General features: G+C 41.5%; 1 protein-coding gene across 1 annotated transcript; it reads left to right on the top strand.

Annotated features, from left to right (window-relative positions):
- Positions 1 to 1,561: 1,561 nt before the first annotated feature.
- LOC120419857 (endocuticle structural glycoprotein SgAbd-2) lies at positions 1,562 to 18,099 on the top strand. Its single transcript, XM_039582694.2, has 3 exons — positions 1,562 to 1,722; positions 17,203 to 17,426; positions 17,490 to 18,099. Exons 1-3 carry the CDS (start codon positions 1,711 to 1,713, stop codon positions 17,833 to 17,835), a joined length of 582 nt encoding a protein of 193 aa, XP_039438628.1. The 5' UTR covers positions 1,562 to 1,710; the 3' UTR covers positions 17,836 to 18,099.
- Positions 18,100 to 18,554: the final 455 nt, after the last annotated feature.

The following is an 18,554-nucleotide window of genomic DNA, read 5'->3' as shown; positions in this document are numbered from 1 at the left end:
AAAGCATGAAAATAATTTGAAAAATAGTTACTGTATCATTTTCTTCTAACCAAATCTTCAAGCAAAACATGTTATCATGTTAGTCAATGCAAAACTCCTTCCTCTGTGGTTGTGGCTTTTGCCAACCACAAACCCAGTGTCAGTAGGTTAAAATTTCGCCAACAAAGCTCCTCTCTCTCCAACACTTTGTTGCCCCGAGTGGAGCAGAAAAAAGTCCATTACATAAAATCGATCATGATCTAGCTAATCTGGCGCTTTTTGAATTGAACTGAAGTTTGATTAGGCAAAATAGAAATTAAGGGTTTTGCCCGTTGGTCGTAACTTGAGCATCAGCCGATGCCGAGTCTGTTTTGGTGCATTTTTTACCTTTTTTATGCTTTGAGGTTATAATTTCTTACGCGCTTGCGTTACGTGGCTGTGGGCCTGTTTCGCTAACGTTTCCCCTGGTCTGCAGGTTTCGAAGAGATGCCACGTGCAAAACACTCAAGTGTCAGTCAGTGAGTCAGTGGGTTTGAAGGTAACAGTTGCGGATCGTACGATTATCGAAAGGAAATAAATTGCCATCGTTATGCTGTTTGGGCTTAGATATTTACAATATGTTGAATTTGTGATGTTTAGGATGTTTGATTCGTAGATTCGTAGATTCGTTGATTCGTTGATTCGTTGATTCGTTGATTCGTTGCTTTTTTGCTTATCTAGTTCAAGTTCAAACGCTACTATCCCTTCGTGACCTTCACTGGATGATGAACAGCAATGGCTTACAAACGGTCAAACACGCAATATTACCAAACAGTCCAAATGACCCCTTGTCGTCAACGTTGACGAGGTCATCCGACGCGCCAAACAGCAAATTACTTAACGGCAGAAACATTTCATCTCCATGTCATCTGGTTGGATGAGCTACTGTGCAAAAACCCGCACCAAAATCAACGACCGATGTTTGCAACAGCAGCAGCACAACCGGTCGATCCTAATCGGATCCGAAGCCAATTACCGCCGGTCCATCTTCTTGTGCTGCTGTTGGATTTGGCCGGATCGCTGGGGACCGGCTGCGAGATAGAGATGTCACATCGCACGTTGTTGAAGAAGTTGGGTTTTTGTTGAAGTTTTGCGGTCGATTGGCTCCAGCTATGAGGAAGGTGCTTTAAGCTTAAAAGTGAAAATTTATTCATGATTTTTGTTGAACTCATGAAAACCAACTGCCGCAGCATACCGACTGCGCATAATGCCACGCCGCGGACGACGAACGACGATTGGGGGAGGTGTACGTGAAGAACACGGTGACGACAACAACGGATTGGCCATCAACACCGAGCACCGCAGCACAGTCCAAAGATCGTCGCATCCAACCAACCGGCTCGAAACTGCGCCGGGAAATGGTCGGACTCCTCTTCACCTCGCTCGAATGCTCTCTTGAGGCTCGTCGTGGGCCTTTTGGAGTGAGGGAAAGGAAGCTCGCCCAACGAACCAAGCGACGAACCTCCTAGCCAAAGCACGCGCGAGGGGGTGCAAAACAAAAACTGCATCACTTTAAGACGGTCTCTATATAAAGACCCATCAACGGGGATCTCTGGCCGCAGTCTAGATTTTACTTTCTTTCCTAGAGCATACACAAGATCAACACTCGAAGGGTTACCAGCTGGAACACACAAACAAATTTGGCTTGAACCCTGTGACCCTGTGAGCCCAGTTTCCAGAAAGTGCGTGAAAATGAAGCTTCTGGTAAGTACCAGGGTTACGTAACCGGTGATCTCCAGTGACCCCCACAGGGGCGGCGGTGCAGTGTTGTGTGCTCAAAGTGAATGAACCCGTTGTTGTGTGACCTGGAAAACAGAACGCGAAGACAAAGAGACCTCCTCCTCTGGCAAAAAAAAAACGGCAATATATCATACCAGCGAGCCTTGTCAGGCGACACGCGAGGCGCTTCGTCGTTAAGGTTCCCGAGCCGGGGTTTGGCCCTCGAGACCTCGTGATTCATGATTTAGCAATACCGAGCGATTACCTAACTGGCAGCCAAGCCAAGCAGGGTTGGTCCCGGCGCACGAACGCTGCGCGCGGTGCTGGTGGTGATGACGAGACTTCTAGAGAGGGTGCTTTCAGAAAGATCAAATGTCTTCTGCCGTTATGGATTAACTCTCGGGAGGACTTCTGTGGGGTTCGGTGTTGGAAAGTGGTTCAAAATGTGATGTGAAATAAGTGCACATATATAATCTGTATTGGTGAACAATCAGTCATAATCTTTTGTAAATAAACATGAAGTTAAAAAACTAAATCGATAAAAAAATGTTCTGGTTTAAGTAGTGTTAATAGAATGACAAATTTTAGTGATGTTCTGGGTCTAAAAACATGGTCTCATAACACTATTTCCCTTCTAACGCCCAGAGCTGTTTGCTTTGCTTTAAAATAGTAATAATCAAATTTATGTTTAATTAGGGGATTTTCCCGGGATTCCGGGAAATTTTGGAAACATTAAATTTTGAAAACACTGTCATGTTTTATATGTTTAAATTCATAGAATTAGCTCAATACTGTTAATTGCTGATAATCTACACTTCGATCTAAAAATGGACAGCAGTTTTTAGACAGTTAAAAATACATTACAATTTTATTTTTGTTCTATGATGTGTTTTAAATATTTAAGGAACCACAATTTTTAATCCAATTTGATTCAAATTAAATATGTTTCTTATTAATATATTTCTTTGTTTTTATATGACATGACTGTTTAAAAAAACAAGAATCGAAAACAAATAAAATTATACCAAACAATGTGAAATCTAAGATAAGTGTTTTATTTAAAACAGGCCGGAATTTTTGTAGGGAATTTCACGCATAATACGGATTTGAATGGAATTTTAACAATTTTTGAACATTGAATTGCTTTTTTGATTTGGTCAAAGCTTTTGTTAACACTGGAACGCCCAACGCATGTCCAACTTACACGGACGCCCAATCCTCCCAAAAAAGGTGGAACGGCAACTTCAACTCGCTGGTTCTTGGGCATAACTCAACCAATCGGGACGATTCTTGTTTCCAGTGATTTGTAAGAATGTCTAGATGATCCTAAATTTTTGCAGAACTTGATTTGATCAAATCTGTAATTTCTGCGACCGAAAACATCGTTCCACCTTTTTTTAAAACGACTGCCCCCGCGGAATTTTTGGCGAATTATTTTTTACACGTGAAAAAAAAAGTTGGAACGATGTTTTTGATTACAAAAATTACAGGTTTGATCAAATTAAGTTCTGCAAAGTTATAGAATCATCTAGACATCCTAACAAATCACTGGAAAGAAGAATCATCTTGATTTGTTGAGTTATGCCCGAGAACCATTGAGTTGAAGTTACCGTTCCAACTTTTTTGGAGCCTTGGGCGTTGGAATGTTAATTAGACATTTAAATTTAACTGTGAGTTTGATTTAAAAAGGGAGAGTTTTTCGGGTTTTCTCAATTCAAACTTTATTATTTTTTTTTTCATATGTTAATAGGACCTTTTAAAAAACACTCTAGAATTGTTCTTTTAGACATTCCTTACTAAATATATTTATCCATTAAAAGATCCAAAGGCTTTCTAAAACTTGTGAAAACCTTTGAACATTTGAATTAACAAATCTAGAGTTTTTTAAAGGTCATATAAACTGTTGTGTTTCACATGTTATAGGACCTTTTCAATAAAAAAAAAACTCTGGAAAAGTGTTCGTGAAAACACTGAGAACGATATCATTCGTAAAAGCAAACTTGACATTTCGTAAACTTTTAAACGTTTTACAAAAAAAAAAAAAATGAAGACTATAATGATCCGGGACCGTGGTGTAGGGGTAAGCGTGATTGCCTCTCACCCAGTCGGCCTGGGTTCGATCCCAGACGGTCCCGGTGGCATTTTTCGAGACGAGATTTGTCTGATCACGCCTTCCGTCGGAAGGGAAGTAAATGTTGGTCCCGGACTAATCTACAAAGGTTAGGTCGTTAGCTCAGTCCAGGTGTAGGAGTCGTCTCCCTGGGTCCTGTCTCGGTGGAGTCGCTGGTAGGCAGTTGGACTTTGGTTGGACTAACAATCCAAGGGTCGTCAGTTCGAATCCCGGGGTGGATGGAAGCTAAGGTGTAAAAAGAGGTTTGCAATTACCTCAACAATCAAGCCTTCGGACACCTAGTTTCGAGTAGGAATCTCGCAAACGAGAACGCCAAGGCAATGCTGTAGAGCGAATAATTTGATTTAATTTTTGAATGATTCGATTGAAGTAACGGTTTATTTTATGAATACTTTTAAACGTGCAAGTCATAAGCATTCTGATAGCATTTTGTGAAATTTGTTTCGACACAGTTTCATGTAATTCTCAAATTTATTTAATTTAATTTATCTAAATAATTCCTTGACAGTTTTTGTTATACAGTAGTTGTTCGGTAACTGGGCGTTGTTTAACTGGGCTGCTTTTTAACTGGGCGCTCGATAACTGGGCCGTAGCCCAGTTAAAAAGCAGACAAACGTCAAAAAACCAAAACAAACCAAAATGACCGAGGGGTTAATGGATGCAAAAATCATATTCAATAAATAAAAAAACTTTTTTCAAACTTTTGTTTAATTTCAAGTTACAATTAAAGAAATATGAAAAGTAAGCATTGTAAATAAATTTGAGTAACTTTTATTTTTATATTTCATCTGGAAAATATTATGCATCGGTGGTCCCCTCGTTATTTTTTGTTCAGCCCAGTTAACGAGCAACATTCGGTGACTGGGCTACGTTCTCAGCCCAGTTACCGAACAACTACTGTACCATGGTGTCATATCGGCAAAGTGTACGGATCAGCAAGAGTTGGTAGCCTTAGGTACAGGTGATTTTAGAGCAATAAATTTGGAAATCGGTGTTATAATTGTTTTGTTCTGTACCTGTTTTGACCGAAATCAATCAAAACAATAAGAACATTATCTAAACAACACCAAGCCTTTTTTAAGAACAGATTTTTTTAGATTTTGATTTAGTTTTGGAAAAGCCCGGGAATTTTGTGGACGCATTAGGTATAATGATGCAGGATATGCTTTACTATTAACCACACACATCAAAGCCGTATCGTTGGGCTGATTTTGGTAGAACGGTGATGATAGATTTTATTGAAATAATTAGTAAGCATCGCACTGATCACACAAAAAACTTTGGTGGAAAGGTATTGCACCAGAGCACTACAACGAAAAATTACGAAATTACGAAAAAAAATATAAAAATATGGCATTTTCTCATTTGGAAACAAAATGCCTCGCATGATATCAAAATAGCTTTTTGTTTCATAAAATGGCGATTATGGTAGTTTTTACTATTTTGACAAAGAACTTTGTCCTAAGGGCTCTATTCTGGTGAGGTGTCAATCCAGAAAACCGAAAAATGTCGCGCGTTACGAAAATGTCGCATGCTTGGTACTGGGGAAGAGGTCTGCGACGCAACAAAGCACTGTTGCGTGGAATTTTCCACACAGTTGAAACAAAAAGCGAATGATGAGGTTTGGGATAACCGGCACAAAAAGGCGGGGCATCCGTCACCATTTCGAGCCAATATAAACCCCGCTCGATCAGCCCAAGAAAATCATTCTATCGCTGGACGCCGAGCAGTGAACAACAACCTGGACCTGGAAGCAGATGGCCTGGAGGCCCAGAAGCAGTTGGCCGAAAAGCAGCTGGCCTGGAGCAAGGAGCAGCCCAAGCGGAGGCAGTCCAGCCGGAATATTCTGGCCACAAGACACGGAGTGGCCAGAACCCTCAGGAGTGTTCCGATGGAAGGCCATACGAGACTGGGCAATATGGGTATCAAACTTCTTGGTTTTTGGTACTGGTAATTAAAATGGCCATTTTGACAGTATTGGCCACAACCTGGAGTGGCCGGTGCCCTCAGGGAGGTTGTCCCGGGAGGACATTTACCGAACCATACGATTTTTGGCAATATGGGTATCAAACTTCTTGGTTTTTGGTACTGGTAATTAAAATGGCCATTTTGACAGTATTGGCCACAACCTGGAGTGGCCGGTGCCCTCAGGGAGGTTGTCCCGGGGAGACATTTATCAAACCATACGGTTCTGGGCAATATGGGTATCAAACTTCTTGGTTTTTGGTACTGGTAATTAAAATGGCCATTTTGACAGTATTGGCCACAACCTGGAGTGGCCGGTGCCCTCAGAGAGGTTGTCCCGGGAGGACATTTACCGAACCATACGATTTTTGGCAATATGGGTATCAAACTTCTTGGTTTTTAGTACTCGTAATAAGAATGGCCATTTTGACAGTATTGGCCACAACCTGGAGTAGCCAGTGCCCTCAGGGAAGTTGTCCCGGGGAGAAATTTATCAAACCATACGGTTTTGGGCAATATGGGTATTAAACTTCTTGGTTTTTGGTACTGGTAATTAAAATGGCCATTTTGACAGTATTGGCCACAACCTGGAGTGGCCGGTGCCCTCAGGGAGGTTGTCCCGGGGAGACATTTATCAAACCATACGGTTCTGGGCAATATGGGTATCAAACTTCTTGGTTTTTGGTACTGGTAATTAAAATGGCCATTTTGACAGTATTGGCCACAACCTGGAGTAGCCAGTGCCCTCAGGGAGGTTGTCCCGGGAGGACATTTACCGAACCATACGATTTTTGGCAATATGGGTATCAAACTTCTTGGTTTTTAGTACTCGTAATAAGAATGGCCATTTTGACAGTATTGGCCACAACCTGGAGTAGCCAGTGCCCTCAGGGAAGTTGTCCCGGGGAGAAATTTATCAAACCATACGGTTTTGGGCAATATGGGTATCAAACTTCTTGGTTTTTGGTACTGGTAATTAAAATGGCCATTTTGACAGTATTGGCCACAACCTGGAGTGGCCGGTGCCCTCAGGGAGGTTGTCCCGGGAGGACATTTACCGAACCATACGATTTTTGGCAATATGGGTATCAAACTTCTTGGTTTTTAGTACTCGTAATAAAAATGGCCATTTTGACAGTATTGGCCACAACCTGGAGTAGCCAGTGCCCTCAGGGAAGTTGTCCCGGGGAGAAATTTATCAAACCATACGGTTTTGGGCAATATGGGTATCAAACTTCTTGGTTTTTGGTACTGGTAATTAAAATGGCCATTTTGACAGTATTGGCCACAACCTGGAGTGGCCGGTGCCCTCAGGGAGGTTGTCCCGGGGAGACATTTATCAAACCATACGGTTCTGGGCAATATGGGTATCAAACTTCTTGGTTTTTGGTACTGGTAATTAAAATGGCCATTTTGACAGTATTGGCCACAACCTGGAGTAGCCAGTGCCCTCAGGGAGGTTGTCCCGGGAGGACATTTACCGAACCATACGATTTTTGGCAATATGGGTATCAAACTTCTTGGTTTTTAGTACTCGTAATAAGAATGGCCATTTTGACAGTATTGGCCACAACCTGGAGTAGCCAGTGCCCTCAGGGAAGTTGTCCCGGGGAGAAATTTATCAAACCATACGGTTTTGGGCAATATGGGTATCAAACTTCTTGGTTTTTGGTACTGGTAATTAAAATGGCCATTTTGACAGTATTGGCCACAACCTGGAGTGGCCGGTGCCCTCAGGGAGGTTGTCCCGGGAGGACATTTACCGAACCATACGATTTTTGGCAATATGGGTATCAAACTTCTTGGTTTTTAGTACTCGTAATAAGAATGGCCATTTTGACAGTATTGGCCACAACCTGGAGTAGCCAGTGCCCTCAGGGAAGTTGTCCCGGGGAGAAATTTATCAAACCATACGGTTTTGGGCAATATGGGTATCAAACTTCTTGGTTTTTGGTACTGGTAATTAAAATGGCCATTTTGACAGTATTGGCCACAACCTGGAGTGGCCGGTGCCCTCAGAGAGGTTGTCCCGGGAGGACATTTACCGAACCATACGATTTTTGGCAATATGGGTATCAAACTTCTTGGTTTTTAGTACTCGTAATAAGAATGGCCATTTTGACAGTATTGGCCACAACCTGGAGTAGCCAGTGCCCTCAGGGAAGTTGTCCCGGGGAGAAATTTATCAAACCATACGGTTTTGGGCAATATGGGTATCAAACTTCTTGGTTTTTGGTACTGGTAATTAAAATGGCCATTTTGACAGTATTGGCCACAACCTGGAGTGGCCGGTGCCCTCAGGGAGGTTGTCCCGGGGAGACATTTATCAAACCATACGGTTCTGGGCAATATGGGTATCAAACTTCTTGGTTTTTGGTACTGGTAATTAAAATGGCCATTTTGACAGTATTGGCCACAACCTGGAGTAGCCAGTGCCCTCAGGGAGGTTGTCCCGGGAGGACATTTACCGAACCATACGATTTTTGGCAATATGGGTATCAAACTTCTTGGTTTTTAGTACTCGTAATAAGAATGGCCATTTTGACAGTATTGGCCACAACCTGGAGTAGCCAGTGCCCTCAGGGAAGTTGTCCCGGGGAGAAATTTATCAAACCATACGGTTTTGGGCAATATGGGTATCAAACTTCTTGGTTTTTGGTACTGGTAATTAAAATGGCCATTTTGACAGTATTGGCCACAACCTGGAGTGGCCGGTGCCCTCAGGGAGGTTGTCCCGGGAGGACATTTACCGAACCATACGATTTTTGGCAATATGGGTATCAAACTTCTTGGTTTTTAGTACTCGTAATAAGAATGGCCATTTTGACAGTATTGGCCACAACCTGGAGTAGCCAGTGCCCTCAGGGAAGTTGTCCCGGGGAGAAATTTATCAAACCATACGGTTTTGGGCAATATGGGTATCAAACTTCTTGGTTTTTGGTACTGGTAATTAAAATGGCCATTTTGACAGTATTGGCCACAACCTGGAGTGGCCGGTGCCCTCAGGGAGGTTGTCCCGGGAGGACATTTACCGAACCATACGATTTTTGGCAATATGGGTATCAAACTTCTTGGTTTTTGGTACTCGTAATAAAAATGGCCATTTTGACAGTATTGGCCACAACCTGGAGTAGCCAGTGCCCTCAGGAAAGTTGTCCCGGGGAGAAATTTATCAAACCATACGGTTTTGGGCAATATGGGTATCAAACTTCTTGGTTTTTGGTACTGGTAATTAAAATGGCCATTTTGACAGTATTGGCCACAACCTGGAGTGGCCGGTGCCCTCAGGGAGGTTGTCCCGGGAGGACATTTACCGAACCATACGATTTTTGGCAATATGGGTATCAAACTTCTTGGTTTTTAGTACTCGTAATAAGAATGGCCATTTTGACAGTATTGGCCACAACCTGGAGTAGCCAGTGCCCTCAGGGAAGTTGTCCCGGGGAGAAATTTATCAAACCATACGGTTTTGGGCAATATGGGTATCAAACTTCTTGGTTTTTGGTACTGGTAATTAAAATGGCCGTTTTGACAGTATTGGCCACAACCTGGAGTGGCCGGTGCCCTCAGGGAGGTTGTCCCGGGAGGACATTTACCGAACCATACGATTTTTGGCAATATGGGTATCAAACTTCTTGGTTTTCTAGTACTGGTAATTAAAATGGCCATTTTGACAGTATTGGCCACAACCTGGAGTTACCTGTGCCCTCAGGGAGGTTGTCCCGGGAAGACATTTATCAAACCATACGGTTCTGGGCAATATGGGTATCAAACTTCTTGGTTTTTGGTACTGGTAATTAAAATGGCCATTTTGACAGTATTGGCCACAACCTGGAGTGGCCGGTGCCCTCAGGTAGGTACTCCCGAGGGGACATTTACAGAACCGTACGATTTTGGACAATATGGGTATCAAAATTCATGTTTTTCGATACTGGTTATGAAAATGGCCATTTTGAGAGTATTAGCCACAGCCTCATAAGCTGGCCAACTGCGATCGTTTGACGTTTGATTGTTAATATTCGTTCTATTTTTTTTCTAATCTCTAATCTAATCTAATCTAACCCTATCGCAGCCAGTCTTTCGAGGGCATCCTGGAGAATGCCTTAGGTTGATTAACGCCTAGCATCTTCTTGTCATTATTAACATTTGCAGTGCCCCATTGCATTAAATTGCATTGAAACATCATAAACGTTAAAGCGGCCAGGCCTACTGCGTAAAGTTTACCGCAAAGATGATTCGTTGAATTGGATTGAATTTGAGCATAAATGATCAAACAACAATACAGTTCTGAATCTACAGGGGAGGAAGAAACGTGGGGATCTCCCGCTCACGTTCCTGTTTGTTTAAGCAATGAATCGTTGGGAGCACCATGCTAAGAAGTTTTGGTGCTCCGGGACCCTCGGGGATGGGACATCGTATTTCCACAAATGCCCTGGACACTATATGCCGTGGTTATAGCGCCACAACTCGCTCTCTGTTGGTAGAGTAGATAATATTAATTAATAAGTAAAAACATAGATCACCAATATCTGGTAAGTATAAACAATTAAAAAGTTAAACTTTTTTTTGCTTAGTTAAGTGCCCGTGTAATTATTCTATATTGCAAAAAATAATCAGACTCACCTTTAAGAAAACTGCTGAGTTCAAACATCTGAAAAGGAAAAGCATACCTGAGGAGGAACAAAACCCTCTTGATCCCCTACCGTTCAGATTCCAGTGTAGTAGAGACACTCCCTCAATCTCTCCCTCCAGTGCCAGCAGGCACCTACTGTCGTGTAAGTCTTGTGGTCCAGGGGACGGCACGCCTTCACGTTCCGGAAGTCATTCAGCAGTGCCTGCAGCTCGGTCAACTTGGTGCCATTCTCCATCACATCCCGATGGGCGTAAAACTCCTCCTCCTCCTCGATGGTCGTCGGATTCATGAGCACCACGAAACCAACCTATTTCGTTCTATTTTTTTTAAATGGAAATTGTTTGGGGAAAAATATTTAAATTAATTTAAACGCCAAGCGTCAAAAGCTATAAAAATGCACCAAAAGCAGTGCATGAATCATTTGAAACAAAAAACTCTTTCGTGAATTTTTCGTTGGCCCTGAAAAGCGCCATTTTGTTAAATTGCAGCAGAAGTTGATTCTTGTGGCCATCTTCACGAGCGTCCATCCAAGTAGGCCTTGCTTTTCTCCTTCGACGTCGTTTTGGCAGCAATTTCACGCACACGCTGGCGTGTTTCTTCTTCTCGGAGCTCGCTCTTGATTTCCTCCAGTCGTTGTTTTTTCCGCTGCTGCTGCTACGATGTTGTCGGTTCGAACGATGACGATGGAATGAAAATCGTTGGCAAAAATGCTGCCTTCACGACTCCACGGCAAAACAAAACAGCCAATCAGAGAGTGGAAAGATTTTTTGCGTGGGTCAAAGCACGCGCTTGCTTGTTCAAGGCCAACTGCGATCGTTTGACACTTGCAAGCGAAAAATGTTAATATTCGTTCAATTTTTTTTAATATGAAAATTTTGGGGGAAATATTTAAATTAATTTAAACGCCAAGCGTCAAAAGCTTTAAAAATGCACCAAAAGCAGTGCATGAATCATTTGAAACAATAACTCTTTCGTGAATTTTTCGTTGGCGCTGAAAAGCGCCATTTTGTTAAATTGCAGCAGAAGTTGATTCTTGTGGCCATCTCCTCGAGCGTTCATCCAAGTAGGCCTTGCTTTTCTCCTTCGACGTCGTTTTGGCAGCAATTTCACGCATACGCTGGCGTGTTTCTTCTTCTCGGAGCTTGCTCTTGATTTCCTCCAGTCGTTGTTTTTTTTTCGCTGCTGCTGCTACTGCTACGATGTTGTCGGTTCGAACGATGACGATGGAATGAAAATCGTTGGCAAAAATGCTGCCTTCACGACTCCACGGCAAAACAAAACAGCCAATCAGAGAGTGGAAAGATTTTTTGCGTGGGTCAAAGCACGCGCTTGCTTGTTCAAGGCCAACTGCGATCGTTTGACACTTGCAAGCGAAAATTTTTAATATTCGTTCAATTTTTTTTAATATGAAAATTTTGGGGGAAATATTTAAATTAATTTAAACGCCAAGCGTCAAAAGCTTTAAAAATGCACCAAAAGCAGTGCATGAATCATTTGAAACAATAACTCTTTCGTGAATTTTTCGTTGGCGCTGAAAAGCGCCATTTTGTTAAATTGCAGCAGAAGTTGATTCTTGTGGCCATCTCCTCGAGCGTCCATCCAAGTAGGCCATGCTTTTCTCCTTCGACGTCGTTTTGGCAGCAATTTCACGCACACGCTGGCGTGTTTCTTCTTCTCGGAGCTTGCTCTTGATTTCCTCCAGTCGTTGTTTTTTTTTCGCTGCTGCTGCTGCTGCTACGATGTTGTCGGTTCGAACGATGACGATGGAATGAAAATCGTTGGCAAAAATGCTGCCTTCACGACTCCACGGCAAAACAAAACAGCCAATCAGAGAGTGGAAAGATTTTTTGCGTGGGTCAAAGCACGCGCTTGCTTGTTCAAGGCCAACTGCGATCGTTTGACACTTGCAAGCGAAAAATGTTAATATTCGTTCAATTTTTTTTAATATGAAAATTTTGGGGGAAATATTGAAATTAATTTAAACGCCAAGCGTCAAAAGCTATAAAAATGCACCAAAAGCAGTGCATGAATCATTTGAAACAATAACTCTTTCGTGAATTTTTCGTTGGCGCTGAAAAGCGCCATTTTGTTAAATTGCAGCAGAAGTTGATTCTTGTGGCCATCTTCACGAGCGTCCATCCAAGTAGGCCTTGCTTTTCTCCTTCGTCGTCGTTTTGGCAGCAATTTCACGCACACGCTGGCGTGTTTCTTCTTCTCGGAGCTTGCTCTTGATTTCTTCCAGTCGTTGTTTTTTTTTTCGCTGCTGCTGCTGCTGCTACGATGTTGTCGGTTCGAACGATGACGATGGAATGAAAATCCTTGGCAAAAATGCTGCCTTCATGACTCCACGGCAAAACAAAACAGCCAATCAGAGAGTGGACAGATTTTTTGCGTGGGTCAAAGCACGCGCTTGCTTGTTCAAGGCCAACTGCGATCGTTTGACACTTGCAAGCGAAAAATGTTAATATTCGTTGAATTTTTTTTAATATGAAAATTTTGGGGGAAAGATTGAAATTAATTTAAACGCCAAGCGTCAAAAGCTATAAAAATGCACCAAAAGCAGTGCATGAATCATTTGAAACAATAACTCTTTCGTGAATTTTTCGTTGGCGCTGAAAAGCGCCATTTTGTTAAATTGCAGCAGAAGTTGATTCTTGTGGCCATCTTCACGAGCGTCCATCCAAGTAGGCCTTGCTTTTCTCCTTCGACGTCGTTTTGGCAGCAATTTCACGCACACGCTGGCGTGTTTCTTCTTCTCGGAGCTTGCTCTTGATTTCCTCCAGTCGTTGTTTTTTATCGCTGCTGCTGCTGCTGCTACGATGTTGTCGGTTCGAACGATGACGATGGAATGAAAATCGTTGGCAAAAATGCTGCCTTCACGACTCCACGGCAAAACAAAACAGCCAATCAGAGAGCGGAAAGATTTTTTGCGTGGGTCAAAGCACGCGCTTGCTTGTTCAAGGCCAACTGTGATCGTTTGACACTTGCAAGCGAAATTTTTTAGTATTCGTTCAAATTTTTTAAAAATGATAATTTTGGGGGAAATATTTAAATTAATTTAAACGCCAAGCGTCAAAAGCTATAAAAATGCACCAAAAGCAGTGCATGAATCATTTGAAACAATAACTCTTTCGTGAATTTTTCGTTGGCCCTGAAAAGCGCCATTTTGTTAAATTGCAGCAGAAGTTGATTCTTGTGGCCATCTTCACGAGCGTCCATCCAAGTAGGCCATGCTTTTCTCCTTCGACGTCGTTTTGGCAGCAATTTCACGCACACGCTGGCGTGTTTCTTCTTCTCGGAGCTTGCTCTTGATTTCCTCCAGTCGTTGTTTTTTCCGCTGCTGCTGCTACGATGTTGTCGGTTCGAACGATGACGATGGAATGAAAATCGTTGGCAAAAATGCTGCCTTTACGACTTCCCATCCCCACCAGTGCATTAAAAAAGCGAATGACGTAGGAATGGGATAACCGGCGCAAAGGGGCGGGGCATCCGTCTCCATTCTAAGCCAATATAAGCCCGCTCGGTCAACCCTGGGAAATCAATCTATCGTTGGACGCCGAGGAGTAAACAACAAACTGGACCTGGAAGCAGATGACCTGGAGGCCCTAAAGCAGTTGGCCGAAAAGCAGCTAGCCTGGAGCTTGAAGCAGACCAAGCGGAGGCAGGCCAGCCGGAATTATTGAGAGCCACCGGAATATTCTGGCCCCAAGACCCGGAATGGTCAGATCCCTCCGGGAAGGCCATACGAGACTGGACAATATGGGTATCAAACTTCTTGGATTTTGATACTGGTGATGAAAATGGCCATTTTGACAATATTGGCCACAGCCTGGAGTGGCCGGTGCCCTCAGGGAGGTTGTCCCAGGTGGACATTTAACGAACTAAACGATTTTGGGCAATATGGGTATCAAAATTCATGATTTTCAATGCTGGTAATGCAAATGGCGATTTCGACAGTATTGGCCACAACCTGGAGTGGCCGGTGCCCTCAGGGAGGTTCTCTCAGGAAGACATTTACCGAACCATATGATTTTGGGCAATATTGGTATCAATATTCATGGTTTTCAATATTGGTAATGAAAATGGCAATTTAGAAAAAAGTTGGCCAAAAGCTGGAGTGGTCGGTTCCCTAAAGGAAAGTTTTCCCGGGGAGACGTCTACTGAACCAACGAGTATTGGCAATATGGGTATCACAACTCATGGTTTTCAATACTGACCATTTCGAAAAAAGTGGCCACAATCTGGAGAGGCCGCTACCTCACGATTGTTCTGATTGGGGGACAAACATCGAACCATACAGATATCATGGTTTTTTATACAAAGCATAAAGAGAAATTGAGCGAAAATAAAATCCAATGATGCTTTGATTTTATCTGACGCATAATTCAACAAAATGGCTTAGTTTTAAAAGCTTTTCTGCTAAGTTCTTTGTCATACTGGTCATGTGTAACATAACCACCTGCACCTTTTTTATTAACTGGTCAGATTCATTTTTAAATCATTTGCGTTTTTTGCCTTCCTCACCTCAATGAGGAAAGGCTATAAAATCACTCGAACAACGAAATTCTTAATTTGACCTACATGTATACATATCGACTCAGAATCAAATTCTGAGCAAATGTCTGTGCGGGTTATTGGATGTTGATAAAAATAATTGCACTTGATTATCTCGGGACTGGCTGAACCGACTTTGTCCGATTTGGCCTCATTCGATCCGTCTTTGGGTCCCCTAAGTCACTATCTATGAATGATTATTTTTAGTTAAGTACTTCGAAAGTTATGCTTAAAAAACGATTGTAAAAAGGGTGGTTTTTCGCTTTGTAACCTTGCTTGTGCTCAACCAAATCAGATGAAATTTGGGAAGACGTTAGTAAAAATTCTGCATGATCAAGCACTATAAAAAGATGTCCCAGTTCCAAAAGTAAATGAGTTTAATGTTTTGGTGAATAAATGTTCTTGAGCGTATCTTCCAGCGTGTACTTCTCAAAATGGGAATGATTTTCATTATTTTATAACAGGAAAATAACAGATTGATGTCAAATAATGTTGTGTTTTGAAAGCATTAATCTCATTGATCATTAATTGATACTCGATACTCAAGTGTTGTTTCAAGTTCGCCATAAAATAATTGAGCAATCAGAAGAAATGTAACAAAAAGCCGACCAGGGTTATAACCGATTGATAGAACACGAGGAGCGTGCCTTCAAAGCAGTAATTTGAGCCACGCGTCGTCCTAAACTGGTTTCACCTTTCCACCGACGACTAAGATGCTGACGATCTTGAAGTTACGGCACAGAACAAACCTCGACTTGACGAGGTAAATAGGGCATCTCGAGTATAGTACGTATTAACCTCGATCCGTACATAAGCTTAGAGATGGCGTCGTGAGAGGTTGGGTTTTGCAAACTTTCGATTTCCGAGACGCATTGAAATCGAAAGGAATCAGCTTGCTGCAGCGAGGGTTACTTGATACTCGGTAACGGGTTTTACCTTCTTCAAACATATAGAGAAATGATTTGTGTTAACTGCAGGAGATTACTTGGCGCACGTACGCAATTGGCATTTCGAGCTGAATAAGTGCATCCAAGCGCAGCGGAAAGAATGATGATTCAATGCAAATTGAGTTGAAGATGGCTGAAGGAAATTTTCGTTTCTAAATATTGATTCGAAGAATCGTTGAAAGGCTCAAGATGAACGATGCGTGGTAGAAACCAGTGGATTGCGAAATTTTCAACTATCTCAGCTACAAAGTTGCACAGCACGCTAAAATTGAAAAAATTACAACAATAAATTAAAATATTTTTTTTCCAATATTTAATTTCAAAGCAAAATGTACAAGATATTTTTTTTTCTTTATAAAAATGTGATTATGAATAAAGGATTTTCATTTTTTGTCAGTTTCTCGTTTTGTTCCCACATAGGTACTTTATCCCAAGTTGCTTCACATTGGAAAAAAGGTAATTTTTGATTTTTTTCCATTTGGTGTTTTTTTTTTTTGTATTATAAAAGGGAATTCTATAATGAAAAAGGATTGCAGGTATTTTGATGAAAAATAAATTAGAAAGAATTTAAGAAATAATGCCATTATTATTCAATTTTATTTTACTATCATTCAAACATCCAGATGAAGTTTGGAAAAATGTTGTGATTACTATAACATTACTTATTGTTTTTTTAAGCTAGCTATATATTTAAAAAGAACCAGCCTAATCTTTATTTCAATTACTTATCCAAATGTGTGTATTAAATTCAGTTTACGTTCACTTGTATAACATACGGATTGTAAAAGCACAACTAAAACACATGAAATTTGAACTTCTTATCGAAACCTCAAACCAATCAATAGCGCATTTTCAGACCTGAGAACTGAATTGATTCTGATAAGTGAGTTGTAATGAAAATTGGCTTAAGAAAAGTAAAAGAACTTTTTTTGACTAACTAAATAACCACATATCATAGTCAACTTGAATTGTTTTAAACTCTTCAGGGTTGAATTGAACCAGCTGAAAGCCATATTCTTGTTAAATACTTTGTTTTTTTGTATCTTTTGCTGTTAACTTAAAAATATTAGTGAAAACTAATTATTATATCATACCCAAGTTAGGTTTTGAGCTCAATATATTACTTAAGTTTTGAATCTTTAGCCACATTTAGTTTTCATCAGAAATTGAAAACTGAAAATTAATTTAATTTAAAGAAAATATTTAACTCAACATGAATAAACCCCTTTTCACAGATCTTTTCACTACTGCTGGCATACTCCTATGCTTTTCCACAACATCAGCATCAGCAGCATCAGCAACATCAGCAGCAGCAGCAGCAGCAAAACATTGACTACGACCAGCATCAGCACCAACACCAGCAAAATGTGGAAAAGCGAATCCACCACGAGACCACCACCTGGATCCCAATTCTGAAGTACAACAAGGAGCAGGGTGAAGATGGCAGCTACAAAACCGAGTAAGTACGCTACAATCAACTAACAACTTTCATGTAATTAACTCCACTCCCCTCCCTCTTAAGATACCAAACCGGCAACAACATCGTCCACGAAGAGTCCGGCTACCTGAAAGACTTCTCCGACGCCCACCCCAACGGAGTGCTGGTCCAGCAGGGTGCCTACTCGTACGAGGCTCCCGACGGGCAGGTCATCCACGTGCAGTACACCGCCGACGAGAAGGGTTTCCGAGTGACCGGTGACCACCTGCCGACCGAACCGCCAATCCCGGAGGGCATCCGCAAGGGTCTGGAGGAGATCTACGCCGGAATCAGACGTCGCGAGCAGGAGGGCAAAAACGATCCAAAATACGCGGAGACGGCCGCCCAGAGGGCTGAGCTGGACTACAACGGACAGTACTATCACCAGTAGAGAAATTTTGTTATCGACTAGTTGTTAAATCTTACGCGTTAGTTTCTGCCCCACTTGAACGCATTTCGTGTGTGTTTATTTATATTAGCGTTAATCTGTCTGAACATTTTAATTTATACTGCTTCGTACAGCCACTACCCATTTCTGTTCACCTGCGTTGAGGAAAATCTCGCAGGGCATGTGGACAATTCATGTAAAAAGAAGACTGTGATTTCGCTCCATCTGGCTAGCATCGGAATTAATAAAATGTTGTCATCGCCATCAGTTTATGTATTTTTTTTTTGTTTGCTACTATTACAAATAATTCCTGAAAAAACACTACTTTCCAAATTTACAATCGATATTTTTTCATATTCAGATAGAAGCCAATGTAACGCGTGGCAAAATGCACTTTTTTCAGCACTAATCGTGAATTTATCGAGTGGGGCTTTCTAGAGTTGGATAAAAACGAGGAGTGCTGAAAAAAATAATGTTGAATTTTTTAAAATATGTCATCAAAATCAAAAACATTTCACAAATATTACTTTTTTGACATTGACAATCGGATCGGTGTTATCTTCAAAATTTCTTAGATAAAACTTATAATATTTATTGCAAATTTTTAAACTTTTTGGAAAGATATCTCCAGTCTTGGGAACTATTGAAAAAAAAAATATTTTTTTTTACAAAAATCATACTCAAGGTAGATGTAGCATGCAAGCCTGCAGGCTTGGCAGAAC

The sequence above is a fragment of the Culex pipiens genome, chromosome 2 (genome assembly GCF_016801865.2).
Source record: "Culex pipiens pallens isolate TS chromosome 2, TS_CPP_V2, whole genome shotgun sequence".
NCBI lineage: Eukaryota > Metazoa > Arthropoda > Insecta > Diptera > Culicidae > Culex > Culex pipiens.
The sequence above is the reverse complement of the archived record's forward strand: the minus strand, read 5'-3'. Positions and strand labels throughout refer to the sequence as shown.